The 20,393-nt window shown below is 37.4% G+C and overlaps 1 protein-coding gene across 1 annotated transcript in view; it reads left to right on the forward strand.

Moving 5' to 3' along the window:
• The first annotated feature begins 212 nt into the window (after window positions 1-212).
• Window positions 213-20,393, forward strand: part of OLA1 (Obg like ATPase 1) — a 156,737-nt gene continuing 136,556 nt past the window's right edge. The window contains exons 1-4 of the mRNA XM_045828950.1: window positions 213-341; window positions 1,625-1,725; window positions 14,189-14,332; window positions 20,022-20,149. Coding sequence (XP_045684906.1) covers window positions 1,625-1,725; window positions 14,189-14,332; window positions 20,022-20,149 — 373 coding nt within the window. The 5' untranslated portion in view covers window positions 213-341. The remainder of the gene's footprint in view (window positions 342-1,624; window positions 1,726-14,188; window positions 14,333-20,021; window positions 20,150-20,393) is intronic.

The raw sequence follows: 20,393 nt of genomic DNA on the forward strand, positions 1-20,393 counted from the left end.
CGAGAGGCCAGAGGACACAGGTTCGGAGGAGCGGTCGAAACGAGCTTCGGCTCCTAGCTCCTTCCCAATCCAGCTGCTTACGGTTCCTCGCACTCTGCTCCCGCCTGCCTCCCCGCCGATCCAGCCAATGGGCGGAGTGGGCGGGGAGGGGCGGAGTGCGCTGCGTGCGCGCAGGTGCGGCAGGGTGCCAGGCCAGCTCGATTTGCCGCTCCGCCTCGTGCGTGCCGCTCCGCGGAGGGGCTGGGCCTGCGCTCACTCCTCCTTCCTCCCCGCCTCCGACTGCCGGTAGGACCATCTGCTGCCGTTTCTGAGACCCCGTGTCATCGCCGGCCCCGAGCACGGTGAGTCCCCTTGGAAGGCTGGGGACGTGCTCCCCGCCGCATCTACGGCTCCCTGGCCTGTTGCTCTGAGGCCAGAGTCAGTCAAGGGCTGGGCAGCGGCGTGGAGTGAGGGCAGCAGGCGGCATGGGGTGTGTGGATGAATGAGGCGCTCTCGGACTAGGCCGCGAGTCCTCAGAGCGGCCCACGCCTCATGCCGGCAGGTTCTGGGGAAAGCTTTCCTGGCCGGCCAGAGGCCCAGTCCCGCAGGGAAGATGTTGGTAGGGGCCCGTTTTGGCTGGGCGGCCGGTCATCATCCTTCGTCAGGAGGCCAGAGGACTAGAGAGGCTCTGCTCGTGGTCGCTGTGCTTTGGAGGCCTGGGTTTTAGCCGCGAACAGGTGTGAGTTAAGACCCTGAGAAGGGAGATCCCTGGCCCTCGGCGTCAGAGATCAAAGGCTGGAATATCACTTCACGAGCAGGGCCTCAGCGTGGCCCCAGGAGGTTCCACTGGATCCACAAGATAGGGACATTTTTAGTTCCCAGCTTATAAACCGTGAGGCTGGCAGTCTTCATGAGTTCAGGTTGCAGGGGTAAAGTCGGATTAATTCTGCACGGAGGAGCTTGGAACCAGATGCATGGGGACTGGGAAAGTTCGACTTGTAAATAAAAAAGGGTTAATGGATTCATTTACAGCCAGAAATAAGAGTGTAGATTCCGGAGGTTGCTTATGAGTCGTTTACCTGCAATGCCAAAGTTGGGAGAGACTTGGTTGGAAAGCCCTTAATAACAGCGTGGTTCATGCATGTGAAGAATGGTGCTTGTGGGGCAAGTGAGAAACAACAAGTTCCAAAAAAGAGGGATAGTTTGGTGTAAGTGACTTGGTTCCTGGTGGTTCCAGAATAGATTTTCTTTGACTCTCATCTGTGCTCCTGCTTCCTGAGGTTTTCACTCATTTAACCTTATGACAGATAAGAAAGTGTTTTGTAAACAGTCTGGATCGAAGGTGGACAGTTATTTTTAAGTTTATTTTTGACTTATGATGCCACATATTTTCAAATCAGGCTTTCCAGGACTTTTCGGGAGTGACTGCTTTGACAACTATTAGAATAGGATGTTTGCAGAACTTAAAAAATTTGTGTTTGTTGTAAAATAAAGTGGATTTAGTTGTGTCAGTTTTCTATTGATATATACAGTATGTTTTATTCTTAATCTATTATTCAGTAATATATTTTATATGATGAAATGCATTCTTGGTTGATGGGGATAGTAAAAGTTTCCTTTATATGTGTTTGTTTTGACATTTCAGATGCCCCCTAAAAAGGGAGGTGATGGAATTAAGCCACCCCCAATCATTGGAAGATTTGGAACCTCCTTGAAAATTGGTATTGTTGGATTGCCAAATGTTGGGTAGGTGAATGTTGGGCTTTCCTCATTTTTCACTTGCAAATATTTTGTCTCCTGTTGTAGATGTGGGAAGTCGTGAGGTAATTAAAGTTTAAATTGAAGGAGTTTAGGAAGCTGGAATATTAATATATTGCAAAGCAAGGCTTTGTTTAGTTGTATTTTATATTTGGTTTTCTATACAGTTACTATATTAAGACTTGAGTTAGTTATATTCTTTTTTTTAAGATTTTATTTACTTTTAGACAGATGGGCAAGGGGGAGAAAAAGAGGGAGAGAAACATCATTGTGTGGTTGTCTCTCACATGGCCCCCGCCCTGAGGACCTTGCCCACAACCCAGGCATGTGCCCTGACTGAGAACTGAACCAGTGACCCTTTGGTTCGCAGGCTGGTGCTCAATCCATTGAGCAACACCAGTCAGGGTGAGGTAGTTATCCTCTTTGATTTGCTTAAACTCAGAGGAAGAAGCAACAGAGTTAAAACATCAAATTGAACCAGATTAGCTGTTTGCTTAAAACACTGTTGGGAGACACACAGTATTGAATTTAAGTGGAAATGGACTAGTTTAAATTTGATTTTAGTGCTGACTGGCTATGTAGGCTACCTATCTAGGCTGGCTACCAGAGGTCATGCAGTAGGATACTTTAGGAAATAGTTTTAAAAGCCTCATAAATTTGATTACATTTTTGGGAGATTAGGGATTGGAAGGCTAAATCTTTGTTGGAAAAGGAGTTGACAATTTTAAATTTAATACTGGGAGTTGCTAAATAAAGGATATTTGTTGTAAACTAGCTAAATCTGAAAGATGTGAGAGCAAAAATTTGAGTTTCATAATGTTTAAAATAAGAGTGAATTATTGCAAATAAGACAGTGATAGAAGATACATGTGACGTTTATTTTATAAATCTACACACTTGCAACTTGAATGATCAGTCTACTTTTTCATTACTTGTCCTCCTACTTCAGTACCTTTTATTAGCTTTCAAACATAAAGCATCTCAAGAGTGATGAGGGTGTGCTAATGGGTAGTAGATTGAATATGGATTTATTAAGGTGACTGAAAGTATTTTGACATGTGCTTTAGGCTTTTAGGTTGGTGGCAAGTAGGACACCATGTTCTTTCATGTGGAAAGAGCCCCTTGAAGCCCCTGACACAGAGATTGGTTAGTGAATGGAGCATGGTATGACCAAGTAAGGCAGTTCTTAAATTTTTGTAATGTCAAACATAAACAAGTGTGGCTGTCCTAATTTCTCTCCTGAAGCTGGAGAGGTTTGCATTTTGAAGGGGTTTCCTGCTGTGATATAGGCTGCTTGCAAAGTAAAATGAAATAGTGTGAAAATACAGTATAAGCAAAACAAATAATTAAGCAAAATGTGGTAGGGTGCTGTCAGTAACCTCGAAAGCAAGATACAGTCATTATGTGTGTAGTCAGCTCTATTGCACCTGTAAGCAAGACATAGTTTTTAGATATTAGCATCTCTTAATTTAGAATCACTGCAGTCAGTGCAGCTTCACTTTAAATGGGACTACTTGAAAATCGGCCATCTTGAGAAGTGAATATGGTTTTTAGTCATAAAGCATAATAAAAATCAATGTATATGAGAATAACCTAATTCATTATCCAGTGTAAATGTGCTGTTTATGCATTTAAATACTCCTCCCACCCCTATTTACCCCATTTTATTGAAGTATGCTTTACAAATAGTAGAATTCACCCATTTTAATAATGTACAGTTTGATGAATTTTGGCAATTGTGTTTGGTTGTGAACATACCCAGTGTATGAGTACTTGGTTTCTAGATTTGTTCTGCTTTTCCTTACCCAGGTGACCCTTTGTAAATTACCTCCTCTGGGGCCAGTGTATCATTGTAGGTGGGAGCCTTGGAGGCTGCTTTATAAAAGAACTACTTTTTTAAAAAAACTCATTTTTTAGAGCAGTTTTAGATTCACAGCAGAATTGAAGGGATGGTGCACAGATTTCCGGTGTCCTGCCTGCATAGCCTTCCCTATTATTACACATGCATAGCCTTCCCTATTATAAACATCCCCTGGCTAAGTTGTACATTTGTTACAATTGCTGAAACTGTGTTAACACATCATAGTCACCCAAAAGTCCATAGTTTATCTTAGGGTGCACTCTTGGTGTTGTACCTTCTATGGGTTCAGACAAATGTATAATGGCCCATGTACCCACCATTATAGTATCATACAAAGTAGTTTCACTACCCTAAAAGTCCTCTGTGCTCTGTCTACCTACGTTGCCCCAACCATTAATCTTTTAGTTGTTTCCATTGGTGTATCTTTTCTAGAATTTCATATGGTTGAAATCTTATAGTATGTAGCTTTTTCAGATTGGCTTCTTTCACTCAGTAATGTGCATTTGTTTCCTCCATGTCTTTTCATAGCTTTCATCGTTCATTTCTTTTTAGTGCTCAATAATTTTCCACTGACTGGATGTACTGTAGTTTATCCATTCACTGACTGTAGGATTTCCTGTTGCTTCCAAGTTTTGGTAATATGAATATGAATAAAACTGCTGTAAACATCCATGTATAGGTTTTCATGCGAGCATACATTTTCAACTTGTTTGAGTAAATACCAAGGAGCACGATTGCTGGATTGCATGATAAAACTATGTTTAGTTTTGTGATAAACTCAAGTGTCTGTACCATTTTGCATTCCCAAAAGCAGTGTATGAGAGTTCTGCTGTTCCAGATCCGTGTCAGCATTTGGTGTTTTTTTTTACTGTTCTGGATTTTGGCCATACTAATAGTTGTGTAGTAGTGCCCCATTGTTGTTCTAATATGTATTTCCCTGATGATATATGATGGGCAGCATCTTTTTACATGTTCATTTGCCATTTGTATTAATATATCTTCTTTGGCGAGGTGTCTGTTGAGGTATTAGACCATTTTTTTTTATCGTGTTGTGTGTCTTATTGTTGTATTTTAAGAGTCCTTTGTATATTTTGGATAACAATTCTTTTTCAGGTAGGTGTTTGCAAATATTTTCTTCTAGTCTGTGGCTTGTTTTCTCAGTCTCTTGATCTGGTCTGTCACAGAGCAGAAGTTTTTAATTTTGATGAGGTCTGGTTTATCTACTCTTTCTTTCATGGATCATTCCTTTGGTGTTGTATCTAAAAAGTCATTGCTATAGGTTTTTCTCCTAGCTTTTAGGGGTTGTAGTTTTGTTGTTGTTGTTGATTTGAGAGAGATAGAGAGAATGAGATACATAGATTTGTTTTTCCACTTATTTTGCATTCATTGGTTGATTCTCCTATGTGCCCTGACTGGGGATCAGACCTGCAACCTCAGTGTGTCTGGATGCTCTAACCAACTGAACTACCCATCCAGGGCCCTTAAGAGTCATAGATTTTGGATTTTACATTTAGGTCTGATCCATTTTGAGTTAATTTTTGTGAAGGGTGAAAGAAAGGTCTGTATCTAGATTTTTTTTTTTTTTGCATGTGGATGTCCAGTTGTTCCCAGCACCATTTGTCTGAAAGACTATCTTTCTTTCATTATATTGCATTTGCTCGAGAAACTAGATTTTGATATTTCAGACTTATTTACCGTGTCACTGGACAGCTTTTCTTGTTGCTGCCACCCCATGAGATAGGATTAGGTTCAACTGAGAATGTTGGAAAACCCCAAATAACCTTGGTTTAAACATTAGTCTCTTTTGTATGTAAAAATGAATTTTGTAGTCAGAGATTGGTATATTGATTCTACTGTATGAAGTTCTCAGGAACCCTAGCTGCTTTCAGTTTGCCTTAAGGGATCCCAAAGGTGTGGCCTTCATCTTCCTGGTTCAAGGTGTTATAAATTCCAATTCTAGACAACTGGTAATCTGAGCATCAAAAGGCAAAATGACTTGACCTGCAGTCTCTTAGGGATTTTTTCCCTGTAAACTGAGTGCCACACCATCCCTTTGCTAACTTCTGCTAACATCTCTTTGTCTAGATTTAGTCACAGAATTTATTTGCAAGGAAGGCTGGGCAATGTCTTTCTTTTGATGGCTGTATGTTAAGAATTCTGGAAAGAAGGGGAGAATGGATATTGGGGAACAGCTGTGTACTCTGAACACTCAGGAACTGTACCAGAGGAGTACTTGTCTTGCTTAATTGATATTTCTGGGAATGTGCTTTGGTTGTTCCTACAACTTGCCTTTTCCCTATGGACTTTGCCACAGACCAACCACAGATTTTTAAAAAAATGTTGATGATATTTGTTTGTTTGTTTGTTTATAATTGTGGCCGCAGCTTCTTTAAAAGCCATTTACTGTTGTTTAGGGAAAACATCATAGGAAATACTTTAAAAAATCACTAGATAATTATGTTCAGTGTTTCAGTTTTCTATTGTTGTGTAGCAAACCACTCCAAAAGTTCATGGTCTAAACAATAACAATTTCTTCTTTCATGATTCTTTCTCACTTTGGATGTCTCATGTGTCTGCATTTAGCTGGTGGCTAGTCAGTACTAGAAGGTCCAAGATGGCTTCACGCACAGGCCTGGGGTCTTGTTAGCATTGGCTGGAAGTCTGGGGGCATTTCTGTCCTCCTTTCCCTGGCCTCTTTCTCTCCAAGTGATTTCCAGCCCAACTTCTGTGTAGTATGGTGGCTAGTTCCCAAGAGAGTGAAAGTGTGGCATTAGCACAACACACTTCTATTTAATTCTTTTGGTCAAAACAAGTGAAGATATTAGCCCAGAGACAAGGAGGGAAGGGAGAATAGACTCTTTATGGGAGAAGTGGCAAAAAAACGTGTGGCTGTCTTTAATCCACTGCAGTCTACTACTTTCCTAATATCGTTTGTGCAAGGCCACGTGTCCCTTGGGGAAGTCTTCCTGGCTGGTTCTTAGCTTTTTGTTCTTATTGTAGAGGCTCCATTCTTGATTGCTTAAAGAAACTTCCTGGAGTAAGATTATTCTCTAGGCTGCAAATACTGCTGATCAGAACATTTTCATTCCGAAGAGCTGATAAAGTTAAGTTGAGAGCCAGAGACTCCCATGTCTGTTGAATGGACAGATTAGCAAGCTTTTAAAAACAACTTGAGTATATACTAGTGCTCAATAAGTAACTGGCATGTATATATTTTTCATGTTGGCTAGATTTTTTTTTAAATGTTTGATTATAAAAATTTCACATACAGACAAGCCACTAATTTTTCATATGAAATAATGTTTATTATATGTACATTATATATAAGGAACAATAAACAATTATGATACAATTTATTGTGTTGTAGTTATACATTTTTAATATCTTTCATTTACAATTATTAATTGTTTTTTGCAAAGTGCTTGCATGAACTACTTTGACATGGATGTGGAAGTAAAGGTACAGGGTGGTGCAAATTGTGTATTTTAACTTTATTTTTTTAGGTCATTTAAGGCCTTTTAAAAATGTTTGCTTTTGATAGAACTATTGCAAAAGGCAATAGTGATGTGAATGCCAAAGCTGGTACTCATTTTTGTCCTCCCTTAACTTAACCTATCTCCCCGGTTTGACACTATCAGTAACTCCCCACCTGTCTTACTCTTTCTTCAGCCTTTTATGCTTGCTATACTTCCTGTGTTTGCTCCCTAATAATAGGTTTCTGTTCTTGGCTGTCTCCTCTTTTACACTTTCTCCCTAGGCAGTCTCATCCTTTCCTGATTTTAATCATCTATTGACTTCTATTTTCTAAATTTATACATTCTGCTCAGTTTGCATCTGAGTTCCAGATTCATCTGTCTTCTGCCCTGAATATCTTCAGTTAAATGTCTCCACTCAACATGTCTAAGACTGAGCTCATTGCCTCTTGTATTCCCTATTTGGGTAATAATACTGCTTTCTGTCCAGATACTTGAGAGATTTATCATTGCATCTTTTCTAAACTGTATTTTTCAGTAGGGCACCAAACCTATTTTTTCTTTTCTGTTTTTTTTTATCCACTGGTTTCTTTCTTTCTTTTTTTTTAAAGATTTTTTAAAATTTATTTATTTTTAGAGAGGGGAGGGAGAAGGAGAGAGAGAGAGAGAAACATCAATGTGCGGTTGCTGGGTGTCATGGCCTGCAACCCAGGTATGTACCCTAACTGGGAATTGAACCTGCAACACTTTGGTTGGCAGCCTGCACTCAATCCACTGAGCTACGCCAGCCAGAGCTTCTTTTCTGTTTTTTTTTTAAAAATATTTTATTTATTTATTTATTTTTAGAGAAAGGGGAAGGGAGGGAAAAAGAGAGTGAGAGAAACATTAGTGTGTGAGAGACACATTTATCGGTTGCCTGTCTCACACCCCCAACTGGGGACCTGGCCCAAAACCCAGGCATGTGCCCTGCCTAGGAATTGAACCAGCAACCTTAGGTTCTCAGGTCAGCACTCAATCCACTGAGCTACACCAGTGAGGGCTATTTTTTCTTTTTTAATCCTCACCTGAGGATATGTTTATTGATTTTTTAGAGAGTAAGGCGGGAGAGGGAGGGAGGGAGGGAGGGAAGGAAGGAAGGGGAGAGAGAGAAAGAGAAAGAAGGAAGGAAGGAAGGAAGGAAGGAAGGAAGGAAGGAAGGAAGGAAGGAAGGAAATATTTATGTGAAAGAGAAACATCAGTTGGTTGCCTCCCATATACGCCCCAGCGTAGATCAAATTCACAACCTATTGGTCTACCAGATGACGCCAACTGAACCACCTGGCCAGGGAACCCATCTGTGTTTTTCACATCTTCTTTCAATTCTTACTGGAAGTATTGCAGAGGCTTTTTTTTTTTTTTTTAACCGCTCTAGTCAATGAAAAGGTAACTTTATTGAGGCCCCGGGGTAAGGGGTTTTGGGCAAGAGGCCACCCTGCTGGCCAAGGAGGTGGTGAAGGGGCCTTATTTTTGACCTTCTTGAGGCTCAGGTTGTTGGTGTGGCCGCACCAACTGACAGTGCAGGGGTGCAGCAGCCAGGTACTTGCAGCAGACCATGTCGAAGCTGCACTTCTGGGAAAACTAGAGGAGGGAGGGCTCAAAGATGACTTCCTGCAGGCGCAGCACCAAGTACAGGGTGGACTCTTTCTGGATATTAGGGAGAGTGAGGCCATCTTCCCGCTGTTTGCCCACAAAAATCAGACATTCCTGGTCAGGTGGGATGCCTTGTCTTGGATTTCAGCTTTGACATTTTCAGTGGGAGGGGAATTAAGCTCCACATCCTGAAGGAAGGAGTATCAGAGAATTTGTAGGCATTTGTTAGCACCACCACAGTAAATTTATTATTATTATGGGGGAAAGATATTGTGAGGCTATTCAAATGTCCTGTTTCTCTTTATAAAGTTTCCCCTACCAAACTTTATCATTCCTCTGTAGGTTTTACCTGTAGCAATTATTAGTGGTGTTTTAATGGTGATTTTCTACTTTCCTTATTTATTTTATACTTAATATTTGTAATTCTTCTAGAAGGAAGATTTGTCTTTCCCCCCACATTTTGTTACTTATTCAGTTATTTATATAGTTCCATTTGGACTCACTAAATTTTGTTTTATTCTTTGGGTTATAACCCATATTATCAGTACTGTTTATTTTGTTGCTCAAATTGTTCTGGCTTTGGCCATTGGGAGCTTTGTTAAGTTTCCTCTTATGTCCTTTTGACATACCCCAATCATTTTTTTTTCTTGTTTTAAAAAGGAAAAACTGTACTTTCTGACACTGTAAGATGTTTCAGGCTAACATTGTGTCTTTCCTGTCCCAGCCTTGACTTCAGGGAGCCCAGGTTTCTTTTACTGGAGAATGGTGGTCAGAAACTAAGATCCGGGCTCTAGGTAGGGTATGTGCTGCTGGTATGCTATGCTCTTAGGCCCTCTCACTTGTCAGGACATATATGTGGTCATACTAACCCGTGTATACACCCATTGGTATTTATTTCTGTCACCTATAGTTATTTCTGTATCTATTAGATAGATACATTTAAAAAACAGTTTAGTTATATCTAAATTGAAAACATTTTGAAAGAACATTCTACTTTTTTCCATGTTTTGCATGTGTGTTTTATAAATGGTTGATTCAGAGTGCTGTGGATTTGAATTGGTGTCCTGACTTCCCAATCCATATTGTAATTTTTGCATAAGGTTTTAGATAAAACACCTATTCAGTCAGATTTACTTATTACAGTAAAATATCAAGAATAAAGTACTTAGGTTCTAAATGGTGGGATCATACATTAAGTCTAGCCACTCTTTTTTTTAATGCTATTATTGCTGAAATAATACTTATGTAAACCCATTCTTTTGGCAAAAGAGAGATTGCTACAATTTCGAACCTTTCTTCTACTTTCAAGCTTTAATAATAACCTTAAGGGATCTAAATGTGCATGTGTGTGTAAAATCCTCATTTCACAAAAGCTTTATGGGCTTTTAACACTTAAGGCTTAGGCCAAAACTTTCAAATTCTTTGCTTTTGCAAGGTTTTTCTTTAATAGATTTGAATAGATCAAAATGTCTTAACTTGCCACTAAGCCTATAGTAAAAATCCTTAGAAAAAAATTTTCTTCATTTCTTTTTACTTTTTTGTACTTACAAAGTGATTGGAAGATACGAATGACTTTATGAAATTTAAAATCCAAGATAAGATGATCTGTGAAAATGGAGATTTGCCTTCCAAGTCTGGTTTGTATGTAATAAGTTTTTTGGCCTAAGAGATAATGGGATTTTCTTTTACTATATTTCTACCATATGATATGATTGAAGGGATCAACTTTTTTCTTTTTTATAAAACATATTTTTGTCCATTTAGATGGTAAAAAATGCTATACTTAATAACAACCATAAATTTGAAAATAACTTCACAAACTCCATGCAGTCTTTTTATGTTGCAGTTACTATAACGGTGGTAATAGCAATGAGCAAGGTTTTTTTTTTTTTAACTACAATATACAAAATTAGAATTGCAGTTGTTCTGTCCCCTCCCTCCTCCAAAAAGATACAAGTATTCTATAAGTGCTTGGGTGAGTTAATACATTTAAATATTAAGTACTTTTATTGTAACATTATTTTGTAATATTTTCATTGCAGGTATACAATATTTTAGTTACATTTTAGATAAATAAGGACATGTACTGTTTTGGCAACGAAGTATCACTTTTTATTTGTTTTTGTGGGGAAAGAAGTAAAGTATAAAGAGTAGCCAATTTATGTCACTGTTTACCTTTGTAGTTTTCCCTCCTGGGAGAAATACCCTGAGGGTTCTGGTTGTATTCTTTAGGTCCTCTAAGTTTCCTCCAAATCCTTTGCTCCATATGTGTCCTCCAGCATCAGTTTCCCATGAATATAAAGCCTGGATTCTGGTCCTCTTTCGTCATCTGTCCCCAATGGGCAGATGTCTCCAGGGTGAAAGTGGCTGCGGAAGTCAGATCACGTCGTTGAGGCTTCTCTTGCCCCCACCCCCAAATATTTCCAGGTTCCTAGCCCCTTCGGATGCTTTCTTCATTTTGCCTGTATATGGCTTTTCTATTTCTGGGTGAGAGTTGTAATCTCCTATTAGCTTGTGCATCTTACCCGAAAGCAGAATTTCCTCCCTTCCCTGGTTGTTGAAAAATTCTGGTTGGTTGGCTATAGAATTTTCTAAAGTCTGAATTTTGTTGATTGCATACTTGTGGTATCATTTAATATATTCTTGTGTCTTCTTTTTCCTATAAAGTGGTAGTAATATCTAAAGGCTTAATCAGATTAATATCATAATTTTTTATCTGATAATTTTTATGTTGAGAGTACATGAAAGATGGTGTATATACATGCACTGTTAGGTACTATTTTTTTCCCCTTTTGTAGTGTTAACTATCTTTGGTGATTGTTTCCCAGCTTTATTAATTCCTTAAGGGTTGCAGAATGGTAGTATTTGAAGTTTTTTATTCTTTCCTTGTTTATGGTCTGGAATATGTCTATAAAATAAATATTACTGTCAACTCTTTGATACTCTAAAAGTATTTTGTACAGGAAAGATATAGTAAGTGCTTTAGTTAATCTTCAAAAGAATCTATCACCTAGCATCCTTTAAAGGTGGCCAGAGTAGATTTTGTTTTGTTTTGTTTTGTTGAGGATTATTAACAACTCATGGATATAAAGTTCCTGTTGACCCCTGAACAACTGGGGTCTGAGGGGTGGTCATAGTTAGAAGCACCCACCCTGGCACAGTGAAAATCTGCCTCTAAATTGGACCTCTGAATATGCAGATGCCTAACTTTGGGTTCAAAATTGATTTATTACAATTTATTGTAGCTATTCTTATTGATGCTCAGACTGATCCATTTTGGCGAGTGAGCCTATTCACGTCAACTCCAGAGTGCTTTTGATAAGACTATATGGCCTTTAATAGCTTCCTTATGTTACCTTGAGAAAATCGTTTGCGAGTCATCTTGTGTATTTCTGGTCCTGGACCTGGAATTAGCCATGTCTCCAAGAAGTCCTGGTTATTTTTAGTGGACATAGTATTTACAGATCATAGTCTGAATGTGAGTTCTCCTTTTAAACGTTTTCTGCCCTATTATATGTGTTAATTAAAAAATGATTGTATTTATTTATTTTTGGGGGGAAGATGGGAGGGAGAAAAGGAGAGGAACATCAATGTGTGGTTGCCTCTCATGCACCCCCACCCCTGGGGACCTGGCCCAGGCATTGAACTGACTGGGATCAAACTGGTGACCTTTTGGTTCACAGGTTGGCACTCTAATCCACAGAGCCACACCTGCCAGGGCATAATTTTTAAAACATTTTGTATAGAGTAGCCAAATTGACAACTAATGCCAGGGAGCAAGATCTCAAATACACCCCATTTTGAGTATGTGTTAATTTTTAAAATTGTGTTAAGCTTCAGTGTCTTTCTGGAAGTGGATGAACTATAACTTTACAAATGTACAGATTATCTTAAATTAAGTACTGGGACATTTATATTAACAGGGTTGAAATTGAAATCACTAGAAATTAGTGATTTCTTCTTGTCGTTCTTGAGAGATTGCCAGTATAGATTTTACAACAGTCAGTGTTATTCAGTGGGCTGTTAGCTGAGTCTGAATCTAGCCCAGTGGTTGTAAAACCAGACTGTACATCTGCATCACCTAAGATATTTTTAAAATATTGGGACCTACACCAGGTCTTGAAAGAGGTCTGGTAATGTATTTCCTTTACATTCTCAGCTGATTCTTTATAGGCAGGCATTTGAAAGCTACTGGTTTGACCAGTGGTGCTCTAAGCAACGAGTAATGATTTAAGTGCGTATTTTATCATGTTCCTACTTCTTTTTTATTTTTACTCTGAATGTGATTTAAGAGCAATACTTAAAGACCTATAGGCAGGTATAGGTTTTAAGTGTCTTGTTTCCAAAACATACTTCTCACCAGTAGTATTTAGATCAGCCCTGCTTGTTGCCTTTTGTTCATTACTCTTACAAGGTTCTTAGAGTTAAAAAAGGACTGGTTCTTTGGTTTAAAAGTTCAATAAGATGAGCTAACTATATTAAGTGTAAATTTCTCCTGATGAATGTAGACTTAGATCTCATTTTAATAGACATTTTTACATTAAAAAATATTTGGAAAATAGAATAATAATCATTCATAACCCCACTATCCTGACATAACCATTATACTTTTGAATATTCTTTTGTTATCAAACTTGGTCTATATGCAAATATTTTTACATTATCATGTCTAGCCAGAGTTAGCAAGCACCAGTCTCAAATTCTCTCATATGATCCTTAATTACTTTCTCAAGTCCTCAGTTGTAAAAAAAATTATAATAATTTTTATTTTAAATTCTCATGTATTACAGTTCTATTTCTGGAGCAAGGAAAAGCCAGCTCAACAAAGCTTTAAATTTCATTTTGTTTTGGATTTTAATCTATGATTTTTGGCGCTGTAATTATTTTAAAAAATGTGACTGGTGTTAATATGAGTTGGCATTCTCTGAGCATGTATTACCTGATAAGAATCAAATAATTAGAAAGTTGTTGATCAATTTATTCATTATTGGTAGATTTTAATATTTGTTACACCTTGGGAAAATTTCACAGTTTGACTTTCATAATTTATAATTTCATAATTCTAGACTTAGCAGTAATCCTTATATACTAATAATTAAAAGGGAGTCTAAGCTATAGCCTCCCATTTTCTGTTGGACAATTAGCATCTCCTAGTCCCCAATTCAGAATGCTTGGGAAGTGATTGGCCTAACTAGGTCAAATAGATTTGTGGTGTGATATGGGACTAGCTATCATTTATAATAAAGATTCTTTGGGAAAATATTTTTCAAGTTCCAAAGCCTGAGATAGGGGCATAACCTGATTATAAATCATGAGCTGCATTGTTGTAAATTTTATTCATTTCTGTTAGTAAAAATGTTTTCTTCCTCCCTACCTCCTGACTGGTTTATAATTTTCATGGATCTTATTTGAGCATTCAAATGAGAGTGAGATAAATTTTTCTCAGTGTTAGCCTAAGAACTGATTCAATTGTTTTTATCCATTTTAGGAAATCTACCTTCTTCAATGTATTAACCAATAGTCAGGCTTCAGCAGAAAACTTCCCATTCTGCACTATTGATCCAAATGAGAGCAGAGTACCTGTGCCAGATGAAAGGTTTGATTTTCTTTGCCAATACCACAAACCAGCAAGGTAAGAAAATCTTTATGCCACTGTTTATTTGGTGGCCCTGTATAAACTGAGTAAATATCTGTGAATAATATATTTAAAATCGTGTAGAACATTTTATTTCCCAAAATTAATGTAGCATTATTGTTTGGGGTTGCAAAGTGAAGTAGTACATGGAGAAGGGTGAGGGATACATCTGGTTGTTAACATTGCAGTTATTTTTTTCCTGGAGAATATGAAGTAGAGGGAGTAATTAGTCTGTATTATATGATCTCATTTATGTAAAATTATACATGTATGTATGTATTCATAGGAAAATGTATGAAATGAAGATCACAAATTAATTGACAGTTATCCCTGGATAATAGAATTTTAATGTGATTTTACTTCATTTCTTAACTTCCTCTATATTTGAAATTTTTATAACAAACATGTATTGTTACTTAATTAGAAAAAATAAAATATACAGGTTTATTGTAGAAGGTTCAGGCAATATGGAAATGTATAAAGAGAGTAAAAATTAGCTAGACTTCTATCTTGATATAATAAATACTTTGGAAAGACATTTTTCTACATTTTCCTTTGAATATGTGCACATGTACTTACAGAAATAGGATACTTTTTACTTTGGGTATTATTAATATTTTTCTAGATTAAAAAGCACAAAGCAAATCAATTATTGTATGAATGTGCATTTTCTTTCCCTATTACTGAAAACTTAGTTTACTTTTAGTTTTTCACTATTTTGAATAAGTCCCAAATTTCTATCTCCAACCCTGAATTCTGCTGAACTTTAGACATGTATCTAACTGCCTTCTTGATATCAACACTTGGATGACTAAACAGGTGCCTCAGACTTGACATATCCAAAATGGACTGCTTGATTTCACTCTGTGTCACGTCTGTTCTTCCTCAAGACATTTGTACTGCACTATTATTTTTCTGGTTGCTTAAGTCAGAACCCAAGATTTATCCTTGATTTTTCTTTTCTCCTCTCTCCTATATTCAGTCTATCAGCAGTTCCTATGAGTTCTAACTATAAAATATATACCAGATTCATTCACTTCTCCAACTTTCATCCACTAGTTTCAGCATCCATTGACTTTTAGTGTCCAGTGATTAATTATTACTATGATTATTGTCACATGGTGATTTTGTAAATACATGATTTCTTCATCTATTAGTTGGCATTCTGCTATAAGGAAGTGCTTTCTTCATTTAGTCATTCATGTATTTATTCATATTGGCATTACTCAATTGGTTATAATCTATCAGTTACTGAGTATAGCTGAAATTATATTCCTCAGATTAGTTCCTCAGGGTGACTTTGGGTCCCTTTAAAGACCTTTTTATTTTTTAATGTTTTCAAATTTATATAAAAGCTGCAAAATACCACATAGAATTCTTATATATCCTTTATGTAAATTTCTCCAAATCTTTGGGAATAAGTTAAAGTCTTGATGCCACACTGCTCTTCAGATCTTCGCTGTGTACTTACTAAATAAAGACACTCTCCTACATAACCACAGTAAGCCCATCAAAATCAGGACATTAATATTGATCCCACATTTTGATTTCTCTAGTTGTCCCAATAATGTGCTATTTGCTCAGTCCCTTTATGTGCAGCCAGTATCTTTTTTTTTAAACTATCCTCACCCAAAGACAAGCCCACTGCTTTTAGAGAGGGGAAGGGAGGGAGAGTGAGAGGTAGAGAAACACTGATGTGAGAGGAAAGCATCGATTGGTTCCCTTGCACATGCATCTTGACTTGAGATCGAACCTGCAACCTAGGCTTGTGCTCTGATCAGGAATCGAACTCATGACCTTTCGGTTCATAGGACCACGCTTCAACTACACTGCCCACACTGGCCAGGGCTGTAGCCAATCTCTTGACCCTAATGGGTTCTCACCTGACTTGGACCCTTTATTGGGTCCTGGCTATCGTTGTGCTGCCTTGTCTCTCCATTCTGTCTCTCTTTGCCATTGCCAGATTCTGTGGTCATGTGACATTGCTGAAATTTTTCAGAAACATAAAGAGAAAAATATTAAAGCTTTTAGACTTCAAATTTGTTGAAATTTTAGGCAGTGAAGGAATTACATAATTTCTTAAAATTTCCCTTGCTTTATCTTTAGTAGTGAACATTGACTAAATAAATGCCTTTATGGATTTTGACCTCTGTGGTCAAGCAAATAAAAAATTAACAATAATTCAGTGTTTAAAAAAATTTTAAGATTTTATTTACTTATTTTTAGAGAGAGGGGAAGGGATGGAGAAGGAGAGGGAGAGAAACATCAGTGTGTGGTTGCCTCTCATGCTCCTCCCACTGGGGACCTGGCCTGCAACCCAGGCATGTGCCATGGCTTGGAATCAAACCAGTGACCCTTTGGTTCACAGGCCGGCACTCAATCCACTGAGCCACATCAGCCAGGGCAGTATTTTTTTTTCTTGCTACCCAAAACTTCTCTGCTACATTAGGAGTTTTTAGATTATTTTTGATGAAAGGAATATCCTATTCATCATTTCAGTCTCTTCTGTTTAAGAAAAACATAAATATTTTTACTATTCTCTGTTCATTATACTATAGTGATTAAAAAGATTTTTTAACCTTACTGTTTTAGTCTCACGAAAGTTTCATATGGTCTAAGAACATTATTTTGTTCATATAGTCATGAAATCATTGATACAGTCATGAACTATCCTTGAATTAGGGCTTAACTAGTTATTTTTTGAGATGTTGTGTTACTAGTTTAGACCTTAAATCAAGAATCAGAATTCAGAAACTCATTTTTATTGGCAAATAGAATCTTACAGCTATAGATTGTCCTGTTTAGTTTTCTCATATAGGGAAACTGAAGCCCAGAAAGGTGAAATGATTTGCCCAAGTCAAGGACAACCAAGAGTAGAACCCAAGTCTTCTCATTTCAAATGCAGTGACTTTCCATTCATATCCCTGCTATTGTACTTCATTTGTGACATGTGAATGTTTTTAGTTGTTAGAAATGATATTATTTAGGATGATGTCCTTATTGACTTACACATATTGAGTTAAAAAATTGGTTTACTGCCCTGATCAGGTGGTGCAGTTGGTTGGAGCGTCATCCCATACACCAAAGGTTGTGAGTTCTATTCCTGATCAGGCTGTGTGTTCAATCCCTGGTTGGGGTGTGTATGAGAGGCAACAGATCAATGTGTCTCTGTGTCTGTCTGTCTCTTTTTCTCTCTCTCTCTCTTTCCCCTTCCCCTGCCCTTTCTAAAATCAATAAACAAATCCTTGGGTGAGGACTAAGCTTTTTAAAAAGATTTGAAGTACTGAGGTAATAACAGATAGCATGGTGTTTAGTGTTGATTTAGGCAACTCAACTGTGTAGAGTTGGTTTCTTTTCCCTTTTCATTTGACTTATCAGCTTGATGTAAGATTGTCTTTCTCCTGTGGTCACAGGATGTTTCTCAAATCTTGGAATTGCATACTTTCTCATCCATGTTCAGAGTGAAGGAAAATGGGTATGCTTCTAGATGCTCTGTCAGAAGACTGATAAGCTTCTATTCAAGAACCCTGCTAACCCCCTCTGGCAAACTTCTCTTTAAGTCTTTCTCAGCAAATGAGGCAAGGCGAAGGTTTTAGAATCATTTATCATGCCAAGGGGATGAGGTTAAACTTGTATAGGCCTAAGATACCTGCCTCTCTTTTAGAGTTAGGGGTAGATCCAGCTTCTCCAAAGCACTGGAATACCCTGGTAAGGTATGGCTAACCAAAGGAAAATCAATATAGTTACTAAGAGAGGGAGGGGCACAGGATGCTGGGGAGCAACCACAATATCCAACAGAAAAAACCTAACCCATTTTGTGTGTTTTCTGTAGATTTGCTGATAACAATTACCAAGTAATTTCTGCCTGTATATGAGTTCTTTAGAACAATTATTTTAAAAGGATGCAAAAAAATTTAACTCAACCACCAACTCAACCACACAAAAAATAAACTCAAGATGGATAAAAGACTTAAATATAAGCTGTGACACCATAAAAGTCCTAGAGAAAAACATAGGCAGGAAAATCTCAGATATTCCATGCACCAATATTTTCAGCAATATGTCCCCTAGAGCAAGGGACATAAAGGAAAGAATAAACAAATGGGACTTCATCAAAATGAAAAGCCTCTGCATGGCTAAAAAAACATCAGCAAAGAGAAAAGGGAACCAACCATGTGAGAAAATATATTTGCCAATGACACCTCGGGCAAGAGTTTGATCTCAAAAATATATAAAGAACTCACATGAATGCACTCCAGGAAGATAAAAAATCCAATTAAAAAATGGGCAAAAAAGATTTGAACAGACACTTCTCCAAGGAGGACATACATAGGGCTCAGAGACCCTCTGTATGTCTCTTTATCCCCACCAGACTTGATTGTTTCTTTAATTTCGTAGTTGTCAGACTGTTATTCAGCTCGATTTCTGATGGTTCTGAGTGATGGTTGTTCTATCAGTTTAATTGTAACTTTGATGTCGTTGTGCAGGGCGGGGCAGCCATGGTCACCTATGCTGCCATCTTGACTAGAAATCTCTTGTTTAGCTTTTATGTTGTACTTTATCTATCATGTGGTAAAAATGACAGTCTGAAAAATGAATACTCTTATAAATTGACAAAGAATACATACATGTGTATACCTTTTGTCATTCATCTTTGTCATATGATATTAAATTAGCTTTATTTACTCAAGTAGTTTAAACTCCATTTCTATATGGCTGACTCATTTTCCTAACTTGGTTTCTAACTTGTGTTAACTGTGCTATTACTTTGGGCAGAGGTTTTTTGTATGTATGTCTAACTCTGTTGCTATTGTTTACAACTAGCTTATTACCATAATGATAATTGGGTCACACCATTACATGCAGTTTTTGTCAATATAATCTATATCAGGGGTGTCAAAACTCATTTTCACCGGGGGCCACGTCAGCCTCACAGTTGCCTTCAAATGGCTGAAATAATTTTAGGACTGTATAAATGTAACTACTTAACTGTTAAGTTGAAATTACATTCAGCCCTTTGAAGGCAACCTCGAGGCTGATGCGGCCCCGGTGAAAATGAGTTTGGCACCCCTGATCTATATGGTGATAAAATGCAAACCCAGATATCCCATGTTTGAATCTCAGTTTTCTCACTACTGGCTGAGTGATCCTGTATGCAACTGGTTTCTTAATTCCTCGAAGGCTTAATTTCCTCATCTATAAAGTAGGTTTAATAAATAATACCTACCAGAGAGAATTGTTTTGAACTTTGAAATGATAATGCATGCAGGGCATTTAGCTCAGTGCCTGGCACAAAGTATGTTGCCTTATTCTATGATGATTACCTTGCATTGTATCAGTATACTCTTTAAATATTCACTGCTTTTGTGTGTGTGCATGGGCCAGTAAAATAGGATAGTAAAATTAATGATGAGTTTTACTTTTTAGAGACAATAAAACCTGCTACTCTCCTTTATAACTTTTTCTTTTATTTTCCTAGATAAGAAAGTCCTAATGTATTAAAGATGATTTCTTACTCATTTATTTATTTATTTTGGTAGTTTTTGTGAAATCATTATTGAGAATCTTCTAAACATTGTTTCAGAAAAGAAGGAATTAATTTATGTAAAATGTTAGGGAAACTTTTTTGTTTAATAACTAGATTTGTAGGACTGTTTTATAATAAAACCGTCTTTTGTTTTTTCAGCAAAATCCCTGCCTTTCTAAATGTAGTGGATATTGCTGGTCTTGTAAAAGGAGCTCACAATGGCCAAGGTCTGGGAAATGCCTTTTTATCTCATATTAGTGCCTGTGATGGAATCTTTCATCTAACACGTAAGTACAGTTGTTTATTTAGCTGATTAATTTCATTATGACCAATTTTTTTCCCATTATTGCTCAAATAAAATTGGAAATGACTGATTAATAGGAGATTTGCTTTGTTTCACAAGACAAATCATGGGTTCATTTGTTAATTGTGACATTAATGTTACTTAGTATAAACTCCATATGAGAGGGTTTATTTTATAGCATGTGTATGCTGTGTTGATACTATATTCTAATTGAATTTTATTCTCTG

This window comes from Phyllostomus hastatus, unplaced genomic scaffold, assembly GCF_019186645.2.
Source record: "Phyllostomus hastatus isolate PE091 unplaced genomic scaffold, TTU_PhHast_1.1 phas_contig_1, whole genome shotgun sequence".
Taxonomy (NCBI): Eukaryota; Metazoa; Chordata; class Mammalia; order Chiroptera; family Phyllostomidae; genus Phyllostomus; species Phyllostomus hastatus.